This window comes from Macrotis lagotis, chromosome 1, assembly GCF_037893015.1.
Source record: "Macrotis lagotis isolate mMagLag1 chromosome 1, bilby.v1.9.chrom.fasta, whole genome shotgun sequence".
NCBI classification, from domain to species: domain Eukaryota; kingdom Metazoa; phylum Chordata; class Mammalia; order Peramelemorphia; family Peramelidae; genus Macrotis; species Macrotis lagotis.
Genome location: NC_133658.1, coordinates 500,188,975 through 500,203,199, shown reverse-complemented (window position 1 = coordinate 500,203,199; position 14,225 = coordinate 500,188,975). Strand labels below are relative to the sequence as shown.

Genomic DNA, 14,225 nt, shown 5'->3' with positions numbered 1-14,225 from the left:
TAAATAAGCATCACAGCAAGAAGTAGATCCCAGCAATGATTTTTATACTATGGTTATACTACGTCTAGTAACTTAACTATTTGAGAAGTGAAAAATTCAGACAAACCAGCCACTTGTCCTGTAAGATCATATTAAATTGTCTTACTCTAGTTGGTGTTTAGTTTTTTTAATAGTGGAGTGCTCTTCAATTTAATTCATCAGGCATTTATTAAGTACCCAGACTGTGCTGCCAGGCATTCTACAAATTTAACTGTACAAACATTTCTTTATGGCAGCTGAGCAAAATTCACTAATTGTTTTCTTGATTTCTTACTACTGCTTAAAAAGAAGCACCTCAAAAAAATAAAAGAAATAACTCCAGTTATATATCAGTTGTGCATGTAGGACAGTCTTAGGAGGATGAGTTAATTATTTTTAACCCTGTTTGTATTTTTAATAGGATTTTGATCGTCGAGTTCGAGAAGCCACACAACAAGCTTTTGAAAAACTTATCCTTAAAGTAAAGAAACATTTGGCACCTAATTTAAAAAGTCTTATGGGGTATTGGCTAATGGCACAATGTGATACTTATGCCCCAGCTGCAATTGCAGCAAAACTGGCATTTCAAGCAGCTTTCCCTCCGAGCAAGCAGGCTGAAGCATTAGTATTTTGTAAAGATGAAATTATTAATGTAAGTTGAAAAAAGTTTATATCTCTATTAATGTGTGTGTGTGTGTGTGTGTGTGTGTTTCTATGTCTTTGTGATTTTATTAAAGTAGAGAACATTTAGTTAGATTACTTCTTTAACTAATGAAGATGGGTAATTAGATGGCTAATATGACAGAACAGGGAAATGTTAAACATTGGAGGGGGAAATTTGAAAACTAGTATACTATTCATTGTTGGTAGAGTTGTGAACTGATCCAGTCTTTCTGGGGAGCAATTTGGCACTTTGCCTATAGGGCTATAAAACTGTACAAACCCTTTGATCAGCAATAACACTATTTGGTCTGTGTCCCAAAGAGATTATATGAAAAGGGGGAAATATAACCCACCTACACAAAAAATATTTTTTTGTGGTGGCAAAGAATTGGAAATTGAGGGAATGTCCATCAGTTGGGGAATGGTTGAGTAAGTTAGGATATATATGAATGTTATGGTATACTATTCTATAAGAAATGAGCATGCAGATTTTAGAAAAACCTGGAAAGACAATGAACTGATGCAGAATGAAGGGAGCAGAACCAGGAGAACATTGTACACAGTAACACCAATGTTGTATGATGGTCAACTATATAATAGACTCAACTCTCCTCAGCAACCCAATAATCAAAGACAATTCTAAAAAACTTGTGATGGAAAATGCCATCCATATCCAGAGAAAGAATTATGGAGTCTGAATGCAGCTCAAAACATTTTATTTTTTTTACTTTTTAAAAATATTTTTTGTTTTTTTCTTGTTCTTCTGAGTCTTCTTTCATAGCTTGACTAATATGGAAATATGTTTGATGTTATTGTACATGCATAAACTATATCAGATTGCTTGCTGCCTTTGGAGGGGGGAGGGAAGGATGGTAGGTAGAACATTTTACAAAAATATTGAAAACTTATCTACATGTAACTAGAAAAAATAATAATAAACTTTAAAAAGATATAGAGTTATAGATTTAGAACTGGAAGGTATCATAGAGGTCATCAAGTCCAAACCTCCCCCCCCCCCAATTTTATAGTTGAGGAAAGTGAAGGCAGAAGAAGTAAAATCCAAGAAAATAAAGACCCAGTTTCTTATCACAGATGGAACTTGAAAACCAAGTCTTCTCTCAAAAGCAAACTTTCTGTCAATTTTCTATTTGTGTTTTGTAATTTCATTCAGTAAGGACTTAATGGAGTACTTATTACATGTTATTTTTAGGCATTGGAGAGATAAAGACAAAATTGAAACAGTCTCTAATATAAGTTTACATTTTAATATGGGGTCAGCAGTATGTCCTCCAAAAGAAAGTAGGAAAGAACACTGGTAACTAGGGTGATTTGAGAAAGCTACCTGGAAGCAATGTATCCACCCTGATTCTCAAAGCAAAGTAAGAATTCAGAAAAGTGGAGATGAGGTTGGAAGGGAAGAAGTACATTCCAGATATAGAATGATACTTACTTAAATAAGCAGGATTAGAAAAAAGTATGTTTTGCTCTGGGAAAAGTCTGCTTGGCTTCAAAAATTGAATACATGAGAAGGAGGCACCAGAGCTGAGCATGGAAAGAAGTTAAATGATTCTAGACTTAAAAGTGAAGAGTAAGTGCGTTTCGGTTTGGGGGATAGCTTATATAAAGGTGAAAAGGAAAAAAAAAGTCTGTCAAAATTTTTTGTTCATTCTTTCAGAAAGCATTTTATTAAGCAGGAACTATCCTTAGAAATCGGAGTTTTCAAAGAAAACTGAAACAGTCCATGCTTTTGAGGAGCTTACATTGTATTGGGAAAGAAGCAACAAATACACAGATACAAATATAAAAAATATGTTCAAAGTAAATGCAAAGTAATTTCATCATTTAAATGACAAAATTATTTTTATTCATTTTTGTTAGAAATTTTTGATAAGATGCATTACACATTTTTTTTATGCAGCACAGGATAACTTAAAAAGAAAAGTTTTATTCAAGCTTTTGACCCTTTCATCATATTCATTTTTCTTTTTTTCCCTCTGAAGGTAAATGAGCATTTTTTATATATATATAACAGAATATAGAAAAGAGGATTATATATTAAATCCTGAATTTCCATTTCATACCCCTTGCTTTTATAAACAGTACACAATAAATTCTACATGTAACATTTAAGACTGCCCCGCTTGTCTGTTTTTCTCCTGAAGCCTACTCTGTTTCTCTTTTTCTCTTTTGTACATTTAAATGTAACATTTCAATATCCTTCGATTGGTTATTTTTTCTCAGCCTTTTTCCCCTCCCTCTCAAACCTAGAAAGAAAATCTAATCAAGCAAAACAGATCTATCCAATGGCCATGTCCATTTCTTCATTTTGAGCCCCTAATGTCTGAAGGTGGTAGTTGGTCATTGCTTTTATCAGAGTTGTTAAGACTGTTAAGTTTTTTTTTTTTGAGTTTTTGCAAGGCAATGGGGTTAAGCGACTTGTCCAAGGCCATACAGCTAGGTAATTATTAAGTGTCTGAGGCTGGATTTGAACTCAGATACTCCTGACTCTAAGGCTAGTGCTCTATCCACTGTGCCACCTAACTGCCCCCTGAGTTGTTAAGTTTTTCAGAATTGTTTTCCTTTTTCTATGTTGTCATTGTTGAAACTTCTACTTTTGTTCTTTTGGTTCCTACTTTGTGGGAATTCCCCAGGCACCCCTTAGGTTTCAGTTCTTTACAGTCTTTTTTTTTTTCTTTTGATCCTCAAGGATCAGTGCTTGTTTTACTTCAATTATTGCCTCCCAGTTGGTCAGTCAGCCAGAATTTACTAAGCACTTACTATGTGCCAGACACTGTGTAAATATGTGCTGGAGGTACAAAAAGAAAGCAAAGATAAAAACTCCCAAATATTCCATAAGGAGTATTCATTCTAGTAAACTTCCTGTAAATATCCATGTATGCTCTCTGTGTGTGTTGTACACATACATGTGTGTATGTATATATATGTATATATATGGGTATGTATGTATGTATGTAAATTATTAGATGAAGGTAATCTCAAAGGGCATTAACATGGGAGGTGGGCAACCTGGAAAAGTCAACAGAAGGTGGGATTTAAGTTGAGTCTTTTTTGTTTTGAGTCTTTTATTTTTTTTGGCAAGGCCATTAAGGGGGTAAGTGACTTGCTTAAGATAACACAGCTGACACAGTGTCTGAAGTTGGATTTGAACTCAGGTCCTCCTAACTCCAGTACTCTTTCTACTGTATTACCTAACTGCCTCTTGATGAGTCTTGAAGGTGTGTGGGATAAAAATCCACTTTAAAAAATATAGAGACTCCTCTGAGCAAAAAAAACAAGAAAAGGGCACACTCCAAGTGTCAAAAAGGTAGTGAAGATCAAGGAGCTGCCCTGAATTGACAGTCAGACAAGTCAAACTCTATCCCCTCCTCCTTCCTATCATCTCTCTCTGTCGACTCATTGGTTAGTCTTCACAGTTACATTCCACTTGTGAAAATCCACCCCAACAAAAAAGAAAAGAATGAAAGGTTTTCATAAAATAATTACTTCACCATCCAGATGGTGAGAATAACCTTCAGGATTATAACTATCTAATTGAAGTAATGTAACTTGTCTAGGAACACAAGGTCTAGGAACAGTCTACTTATCATCAAACAAGAGGAGTCTTATGAGCTTCTTTGGAGTGCAAGGTTTTTCCTCATGGGAACAGTCTATTGTTCTCCCAGTTAAGATAGTTTTATCATCAAATGGGTGACTGACTAAAATGCAAGGTCTCTCTGGAAATAGTCCACTGTCATCCCGCCCAAACAGAGTCAGGAGGGTTCCTGGCTTGGAATGCAAGGTCTCTCCCTCTTTTTTGTAAGAATAATCTAAGAATAGTTTGTCTTTGTTTTAATGATTTTTAATCCCTGAGAGGACTTCACTAGCAATATTAACTTTTTTTTTTTTTTTTTAGGTTTTTGCAAGGCAAATGGGGTTAAGTGGCTTGCCCAAGGCCACACAGCTAGGTAATTATTAAGTGTTTGAGACCAGATTTGAACCCAGGTACTCCTGACTCCAAGGCTGGTGTTTTGTCCACTACGCCACCTAGCCGCCCCGGATATTAACTTTTAAGAGGGAATATTCTGGGAGTGGCTAGGTGGCGCAGTGGATAAAGCACCAGCCCTGGAGTCAGGAGTACCTGGGTTCAAATGCGGTCTCAAGCACTTAATAATTACCTAGCTGTGTGGTCTTGGGCAAGCCACTTAATAACCCCATTTGCCTTGCAAAAACCTTAAAAAAAAAGGAATATTACACTCAATGGGAAGCCAGGGAAATGAAAACACAAGTGAAAGGATAGAGCATTTTAAGCAGGAAGGGCACCCTTTTCAAAGGCATGGATATAGAAAATGAAGTATCAGGTTAAGGAAATAGTGTTGCTTTGTTACAGAATATGTTGGAATGAGGAGTAAGATGTAGGAAGACTGAACAGTTAAGAAGAGGACAGGTTATGACTAGATTTTAGTTGCAAACTAGAGAGTTTATATTTGATGCTGGAGGTTATAGGAAGCCATTGGAGCTAATTGAGAAGGGTTGCAATATTGTTACACCTCTGTTTTCAAAAAGATGGGGGAGACCATCTTAGACACTCAGTGAAGTGGAGAGAGATTGTGGAATGAAGACTACTCCTGCAAATGCAATAGTCCAAGCAAGTAACTTGGATTACAGCCTGAACTGGGTTTGTGGCAGTATATTTAGAGAGGAGAAGATAGATATCTAAGTTTTTGTGGAGAGGGATTGAGTACTTGGAGTGAGCATGAATAGGTTGATATTGGAGGTTGTGAATCTGGTGACTTAGAGGAATATTGTGTCCTGGACAGTCATAGGGAAAGGGGTGAAGGAGGATTTTTGGGGAAAGATGATGAGTTCTGTTTTGGATATGATGAATGTAAGGTGCTTGTAGGGAAATTGAGTTTAAGATAATCCAAGAAGCAGTTAGAGATTCATAAGTAGCTCAGGAAAGAAACCAGGGCTGGCATATGTAGATCTGGGAGTCATTAAATTGGTGATTAAATCCATGGGAATTGATAAGATTACCAAGCGAAGTAAGGAGGACCAGGACAGAATCTTGGGGGATACAGTTGGAGGATATGAAATGGGTTAAGAAAGAGCAAAGGAGACTGAGGATGAAAAATGTGACTTAAAGGAGAAACAAATCAGTCTTATGAAAACCTAAAGAGAGAGAATAGAAAAAGAAAAGTTTCAATGCATGGTATCAAATACTTCAGGGAAGTCAAAGAGAATCAGGATTGGAAAAAGGCTTTTTGATTTGGCAATTTAAAAGAGATCATTGATAATTTTGAAGAGAGCTGTTTCATTTGAATGTTGAGGATTGAAGCCATATTTTAAGAAGGGTTTAGAAAATGGTGGAAAAGGAGGAAGTGGAAGCATCAATAGTAGATGTTTTTCTTAAGACATTTGGCCATGAGAGAATAGTTCCATTCTATTAGTAGGCTCAAGTGTGAAGGTTTTTAAGAATGGGGTAGACAATGCATATATGTCGTAGGAAAAAGTAACCAATGGAGATGGAGAAAGTGAAGGTGAAAGGGGAAATGACAGGGCAATTTGCTGGAGAAACTTAAAGGAGGATCAAGGGTTGCTGTAGAAGGCTTTGCCTCACAAAACAACCTCTTGTCTGAAACCAAAGTGAAGAGGTAGTAGAGAATGATTGTGAAATGAGGAAAGGGGTAAAAAAAGAGACAGTTCTTGGTGAATAGTCTCATTTTTTTCAATGAAGTATGAAATTGCAAGGTGTCCTTGTGACTATATAGGAGAGAGGGTGTGTCAGAGGGTTTGAGGAATGATGAGATTTTGAAACAGTAGCTGTGGAGAGTGGGAAGGTTAATTATGAGAACACCTTTACCTTTTTTACCTTGTTATAATGAAGGCCCTAGTAGGATTAGTTCACATAAATATGTAGAGGGCCCAGGCAAATCTTTTTTGATTTCTTCCAGCTCTATTCAGTTCCACATGAAAAGCAAAGGAGGATAATGCACATAATCCAGATTTGCGGCTTGTTACAAGTGTGATTTGAAGTAAGATAGAGAAAAGGAGAATAGAGAGTGAAGTTTAGTTAATTCAGTAATGGTTCAAGATAGAAAAAGGAAGAGAGTATATCTTGGCTAGTGTAGGGCAATGACATGATGAACTGAATGTTGGAGGAAATTTAAGTCACCATGAGGATCAAGAACAACCTTAAGGACCATAAAACATAGGAAAAGAAGGAATAATAGAAAATAATAATCAGTTAAAGGGATTACAAAGTTCATGAATATGGAAGTATGGACACTTTATAGATGATGACAAGGCTAAGGGTATGACCATCTCTAAGGCAGAGCTGGAGTGGAGTAGCAGGTCATAGGAATTGAGTAGATAAAAAGAAGTGATATGTTAAAATTTTTAATTTTGGAATCGATTGTGCATCATGGGAGACACTGGCACAGGACCACTTGGTTTGGCAGGCCCTTATCAGAGAAGGTGCTGTGCTCAGTGAACAAAGTAGAATTGAAGTAGATCAAAGAAAGCACCAGCTGCACAGGGTGTCCAACCTGTGGTAGAGCATTCTGAGCTGGTATTGGTCAAGCCTACTATAACTTTTCTCTTAACATAGTGATATCATTTTGGTCTTCTTTGAGAATGAAAAACAACAACCATTTGAGAGGTATTTGAGAGAGTAACAACATGTATGTCGATATGTCTCCTAATATAAATATAGGTAATGAGGAGGAAAGAGATTGTGAGCCAGGCACTAAAAAATGAGAAAGGAAAGAAAATGCTGTGCAGTCCATAGATGATAGCCACCAGGATCTGTATTGTTGATATATTTGGATAGTGGGAATCTCAGCTGAAGGAGGGTCTCAAATTAGCATTGGAAAAGAAGAAGTATTCTCATTCCCAATATGAAGATTGAGTGTGTATTGAATTTATTTAGCCAGTTTAGTTTAGGAGGTTGACCTTCATCCTCAAAGAGAACCAAAATGACACAACTGTGTGACTTTGGTGGTCAGATGAACTCAGAAGGCTCTAGCTCAGGTTATGAACAACTAGACCATATGATGTGGATGAAGAGATATCTAAATTTGTGCATCTTACATTCTTTTGAGCTACTGCAGTTTTGCTTTTCTCATAGAGCACAGTGCCTTTTTTAATGCAGAAGAGATATACTGAATAATCCTTGACCACTGTCCAGAGTTCTTTACAGAGACCTAGAGAGTATCCTTGTATTGCTTCCTTTGATATCTTATATGAGTGTTTGCCCTGTGTGGTTTCTCCAGAAAATAAGATTACTGTTTTTTACTTCTCCATAATGAGCAATGTAAATATTTTTGCTTCTCCTTATTCAGAGATTGTTTTCCTAGGACAAATCTCTCCATTTATTCTATGGTCTCTCTAATTTCCCCTTCTCCCTTCACCCATCTAGTTCCATGTTGGGTGTAATTCTGCATCCAGTTCCTGTATCTTTCCACTTCTGACCAGTCAGATGAAAGTGAGGTTCACTTTCTCTGTTTTTTATATTTAGATCTACTTGTGCTGATTAGGCAAGATAATTTTCTCTAACCTTCCTTTCCTACCCCCATCCCACCTCCAGTGTGTTTGTCTCCCTTTCTATTTCCATTTTTTTAAGATCGTCAAGATGAAAAAGAACTCTATTTTATGTTTCATTCTTCCCCCATAAGATCATACTAAATTTTGCTGCTTGTGTGAAATATTTTATTTCAGACTGTCCATCCATTAATAATGGTGACTGTCAAATTACATATGATCTTAACTGATTCTTCTTGCATTCTTTTTTTCTGGCTGCTTGCTGTATTTTTCCTTTGTTTCTAGGAGTTTTCATTTTAGAATTTCTTTCAGGAGGTGATCAGAGGATTCTTATTTCACTTTACTTCTTGGTTCTGAGAGATCTGGAAAGTTTTTTTTTAACATTTCTTAAAATATGATCTCCAGGTTTTATTTGTGCTCATGGGTATACATATAGTTCAATGATTATTAAAGTTATTTTATGCTCCAAGATACATTTTCTATTTTTTTTAGCCTTTTAATTTTGTTTTAATATTGTTGAATCATGGAATTATTGGTTTCTCATATTCTGTTCAAGTTTTTAGGAAGTTTGTCAGTTTTTTTACTCATACTTTTCCTAAAGGTTCTATTGTCTTATTGCTACAAAAAGTGGTAATTTTGTTTTCTCTTTACTTATTTCTGTAGCTTGCATTTCTAGAAGAGACCTCCTATGTTCCAGGCACTGTTAAATGCTAGTGGTGATAATGGCATCCTTATTTTACCTCATCCTATTGGAAAAGCCTCTTACTTTTCTTCATATAATAGTTATAGATAAATTATTTTTGGTTTGGGGGTTTTTATAGGCAAGGTAGTGGGGTTAAGTGACTTGCCAAGGATACACAGCTAGGTAATTATCAAGTGTCTGAGGTCATATTTGAACTCAGGTCCTCCTGACTTCACTGCAGGGCTAGTACACTATCCACCCACATCACCCAGATGCCCCTAGATAGATATTTTTTACAATACATAGGAAAAGTGCATTTATATTTAGGTTTTTCTAGTTTGGTTTTTCAACAGAAATGGGTATTGGATTTTCTCAAAAAAGTTTAAATTGTCTTTTATTCTTTATGAGTTTGTTATATTTATATTCCTTTTATTGAGCCAATTTTACATTTACATTCCCAGTATAAATCGATACTGGTCATAATGTATATTTTTCTTTTCTTTTTTTTTTTAATGAGAAGGTTTTTTTTTAGGTTTTTGCAAGGCAAATGGGATTAAGTGGCTTGCCCAAGGCTACACAGATAGGTAATTATTAAGTGTCTGAGACCAGATTTGAACCCAGGTACTCCTGACTCCAGGGCTGGTGCTTTATCCACTGCGCCACCTAGCCGCCCCATATATTTTTCCTAAAATATTGTATCCTACTTCCAAATTTTCATTTAAAACTTTTATATCAATGTTCATTTGTTTATACCAGGCATTCTTTTTTTATATAAATTAATTTATTTATTCTAATTTTGTACAAATAATGTTTTTTATATATTAATAAAATATTTTTGTTTAAGAGTAAACATAATAGCCCCTCCACCCCCAAAAATATAGACTCTCATGAGCGATAAAGGGGAGAGAGAAAAAATTAAAATTAAAAAATAATAGTAATAATTGTAGGTATGGCCAGGTAGTGCAGTGGATGGAGCACCAGCTCTGGAGCCAGGAGCACCCCAGCCCAAATCTGGCCCCATATACCCAAAAATCACCCAGCTGTGTGACCGCATGCAAGCCACCCCAACCCATTGCCCTGCAACCCCCCCCCAAAAAAAAGACCCAGAATAAAATAATAATAGTAGGGGTGGCTGGGTGGAGGACAGAGACCGGCCCTTGAGCCAGGAGCACTCAGGTCTAAATCCGGCCTCAGACACCCAACAATCACCCAGCTATGCGGCCCCAGGCAGGCCACCCAGCCCCATTTGCCCTGCAACCTCCTCCCAAAATAATAATGATGATGATAATAATAAATGTGCTTCAGTCTGTGTTCCAACACCACCAGCTCTGTCGTGGGTGGATCACATTCTTTATAAGTCCATCACAAAAGTTACTTCCATATTTTTCCACTGTTGCCATTGCTGATCACGACTCCCTCCATACATACTTCTCTACTACCATGTACTATATTTTCTCTTTCCTTTCACTCTGTCTCTGCTGTAGCAGACAACTCCCTGGCCCTGGGGTCAAGAGGCCCCAAGCTCACATACCACCCCTTAGGCCCAGCATCCACCCAGCCCTGTGGTCCCAGACAGGCCATCCAATCCCAGCCCCTTCCAAGAAGTAAAAAAGCAAATGTGTTATATTTGACCACTCTCTCCCCGCCATGGTCCATCCTCTCCTCCATCACTCACATCCCCACCCCTTCCCCCTGTCCCCCCTCTCCTTACTCCAGATGCCTATACCCCATTGAGTATATATGCTGTTTCCTCTCCTAGCCACCTCTGATGAGAGCGAAGATTCCCTCATTCCCCCTCGCCTTCCCCCCTTCCATATCTTATTATATGAAGTATCTTAGCCTATTTCTCCTCCCCTTTTTCTTTCTCCCATTACATTTCCCTTTTTTTCTATTGACTCCATTTTTATACCACATTATATCTTCAAATTCAGCTTTCTTCTGTGCTTCATCTATAAAAGCTCCCTCTACCTGCTCTATTAAATGAGAAGGTTCATATGAGTATTATCAGTGTCATTTTTCTATACAAGAATACATGAAGTTCATCATCATGAAGTCTCTCATATTTTCCTCTTCTCCTCCAATCTCCATGCTTTACCTGAGTCCTGTATTTGAAGATCAAACCTTCTGTTCAGCTCTGGCCATTCCAACAGGAACATTTGAAATTCCTCTGGTTCATTGAAAGTCTATCTTTTTCCCTGGAAGAAGACATTCAGTTTTGCTGAGTAGTTGATTCTCAGTTGCATTCTGAACTCTTTTGCCTTCTGGAATATTATATTCCAAGCCCTATGAGCTTTTGATGTAGTTGCTGCTAAGTCCTGTGTGATCCTGACTGCAGCTCCACGGTATTTGAATTGTGTCCTTCTGGCTGCTTATAATATTTTCTCTTCAACTTGGGAGTTCTGGAACTTGGCTATAATATTCCTGGAGGTTGGTTTTTTTGGGATCTCTTTCTTGGGGGGATCTGTGGATTCTCTCCATTTCTATTTTGCCCTCTGCTTCTAGGATATCTGGGCAGTTTTCTTGTAGGAATTCTTTGAAAATGATGTCAAGGCTCTTTTCCTGATCATGACTTTCAGGTATTCCAATAATTTTTAAATTATCTTTCCTAAATCTGTTTTCCATATCAGTTGTTTTTTCAATGAGATGTTTCACATTTTCTTCTAATTTTTCATTCTTTTGGTTTTGAAGTATTGAGTCCCAATTTCTCGTAAAATCAGCAATCTCCTTGAGTTCTATTCTTTGTCAAGGATTTGTTTTCCTCAGAGAGCTTTCCTTTTTCATTTTCCATCTGGCCAATTCTGCTTTTTAAAGCATTCTTCTCCTCAGTAACTTTTATCCATTTGACCTAAGCTGGTTTTTAGCATGTTATTTTGTTTTTGGATCTCCTTGATTAAGTTGCTGACTTCTTTTTCATGTTTTTTTCCTGCATCTCTCTCATTTCTTTTTTTTTTTTTAAAGGTTTTTGCAAGGCAAATGAGGTAAAGTGGCTTGCCCAAGGCGACACAGCTAGGTAATTATTAAGTGTCTGAGACCGGATTTGAACCCAGGTACTCTTAACTCCAAGGCCAGTTGCTTTATCCACTACGCCACCTAGCTGCCCCTCTCTCATTTCTTTTCCCAATTTTTCTTCTATCTCTCTCACTTGATTTTCAAAGTCTTTTTGAGCTCTGTTATAGCCTGACCCCAATTTCCATTTTTCTTGGAGTCTTTAGATGCAGGAGCTTGTGCTTCCTCATCTTCAGACTGAGTGTTTTGATCCTTAGGATCACTGGCAAAGTATTTCTCAGTGGTGTTCCTCCTTTTTCTCTGCTTACTCATTTTCCCAGCCTGAGCCTGGTTTTGGGGTGCTTCCTGATGAGTATTAGTGGGACACCCCTACAAGGATCTCCGTGTGTGAGGCTCTGTCTTCCCTCCTGGTTTGTGAATGACCATAAGCACCTCCCTCTGCCATGGGGCTTAGGTGGGGGGGCCCTAGACTTTGATCAGGATCTGAATGTGGTCAGAACCCTAGAGTCCTGTTTCGAGGACAGAGCTTGGCAGTCTCTCTTCACTCTCCTCACTATGCTCAGCACTCTATGCCAGGGATCCTTAACTGGGAAAAATATACTCCAGAGTTATCTGGATAGGTTTCAGAGGTTTTGTTGGAACCATTTACTTCTTTGATTTCACTGTAGTCCCTAATTGAATTTTAAGAATTTTTGTTTGAGTCTTTTTCTCTGCTTTTTCTCTCATTTAGATACCAGTTCTATATCATTAGAAAGGGTACCTTTTCCTATTCTTGCAAAGTGTTTTTGTTCATATATGAACATATATGTTAATTGTTCATATGTTTGTTAAACGCTATCTTGTTCTGGAGGGTTTTTTCCCCCCCTTTGGATTATTATTTGTTCAATTATTTTAATGATACAATATTTCTTTAGTTAATATTTCTTTAGTTAATTCAAAGTATTTTATGTATTTGCAAAATCCATTCATTTCCTCTAAAAATGCCAGTTTTGGGGCATCTAGGTGGCACAGTAGATAAAGCACTGGCCCTGGAGTCAGGAGTACCTGCGTTCAAATCTGGTCCCAGGCACTTAATAATTTCCTAGCCGGGTGGCCTTGGGCAAGCCACTTAACCCCATTGCCTTGCAAAAACCTAAAAAAAAAAATGCCCATTTTATTAGCATATAGTGGTAGGGGAGTTTCTGATAAATTTTTAATTTCTCTTCAATTGCGAATTCTCTTTGTTCATTTTAGAATTTAATTTTCCTCTCTTTAAAATACAAAATAGCTGTTTATTTTATAATTTTCTCAGAAAAAATAATAGTTTTATCAATTTTTTTGTGTTAGATTTTATTTTCTTCTTTTATTTTCACAATTTCTACTTTAATTGAGTTTTTAAATTTTGTTTTTGTTGTATTTTTAAAACAGTGTCCCCACTCCTTGAGTTTATTTTTTCATGTGTTGCTGATGAAAACTTTTAAAAATATAAGTTTTACTCTTTGGACTATTTTAGCCACATCCACCAAGCTTTGATATCTTGTCTCTTTTGCTTGATGAAATTTTTGTTCTTTTACTCATTCTTTCTTTAAAATTAAGCTGGAATACTAAACAGCTTAATTTTAAAAACGTAATGAGTAAAAGAACAAAAAACGTTTTCACTTTCTTTTAGTCTATCCTTTGTGATCCTCCCCCTCTGACATGGAAATTTGTTTTGCTTCTGTTCTCTTTTCCTTTTCAATCTCCCTTTCCACTTCCTTGTTTCTTCTCATTTCTCTTTTAAATTTACTGTATTGTTGTAGTGTGTGTGTGTGTGTGTGTGTGTGTGAAATTTCCTTTGTACAATTCACATGAAGCTCAATGTTGGCTTTCCCTGATTTCTTGTATTGACTTTTTTTCTCCTTAAATCTGTGATGTTCAGAGCACTTAAATCTTTAGGATCTTATGTGGCATTACTTAATAATAAGTGCTTGTTGATTGACTGTCTGTTGCACCTACAGTGTTAGCCACTGCTCCTCATGCTTTCTGTGTTGTGTGTTTCTCACTACTCTGAGGTTTTTATAGAGGAGCCTTCCTGCTCAGTGTTTCTACCTATAGAACCCTGATTTCTGCATGAGGCTTTGACTCATCTCTGTTTGCAAAGAGAGGTTTCCTGTTGACTTATTTGCCTGCTCTAGGATTGGCTTTGCTAGTGGATCCCTTTCCTTTTGCCTGAGGGCCTCAAGCTATCTTTTAATTCACTTCTGAGGTGGAAGAAATGATTTGTTTCTCATTGGATTTCTTGACTCTTATTTAAGCTAGTATAATTTTTATGTTTTTGTGGGACTAGATGGGGAAATTT

General features: G+C 36.9%; 1 protein-coding gene across 4 annotated transcripts in view; it reads left to right on the top strand.

Moving 5' to 3' along the window:
* The window catches only part of LTN1 (listerin E3 ubiquitin protein ligase 1), a 104,666-nt gene that overhangs the window by 13,846 nt on the left and 76,595 nt on the right, over positions 1-14,225 (top strand). For all 4 annotated transcript variants that reach the window (XM_074213953.1, XM_074213952.1, XM_074213951.1 and 1 more), the window contains exon 4: positions 440-670. In XM_074213953.1, coding sequence (XP_074070054.1) covers positions 440-670 — 231 coding nt within the window. The remainder of the gene's footprint in view (positions 1-439; positions 671-14,225) is intronic.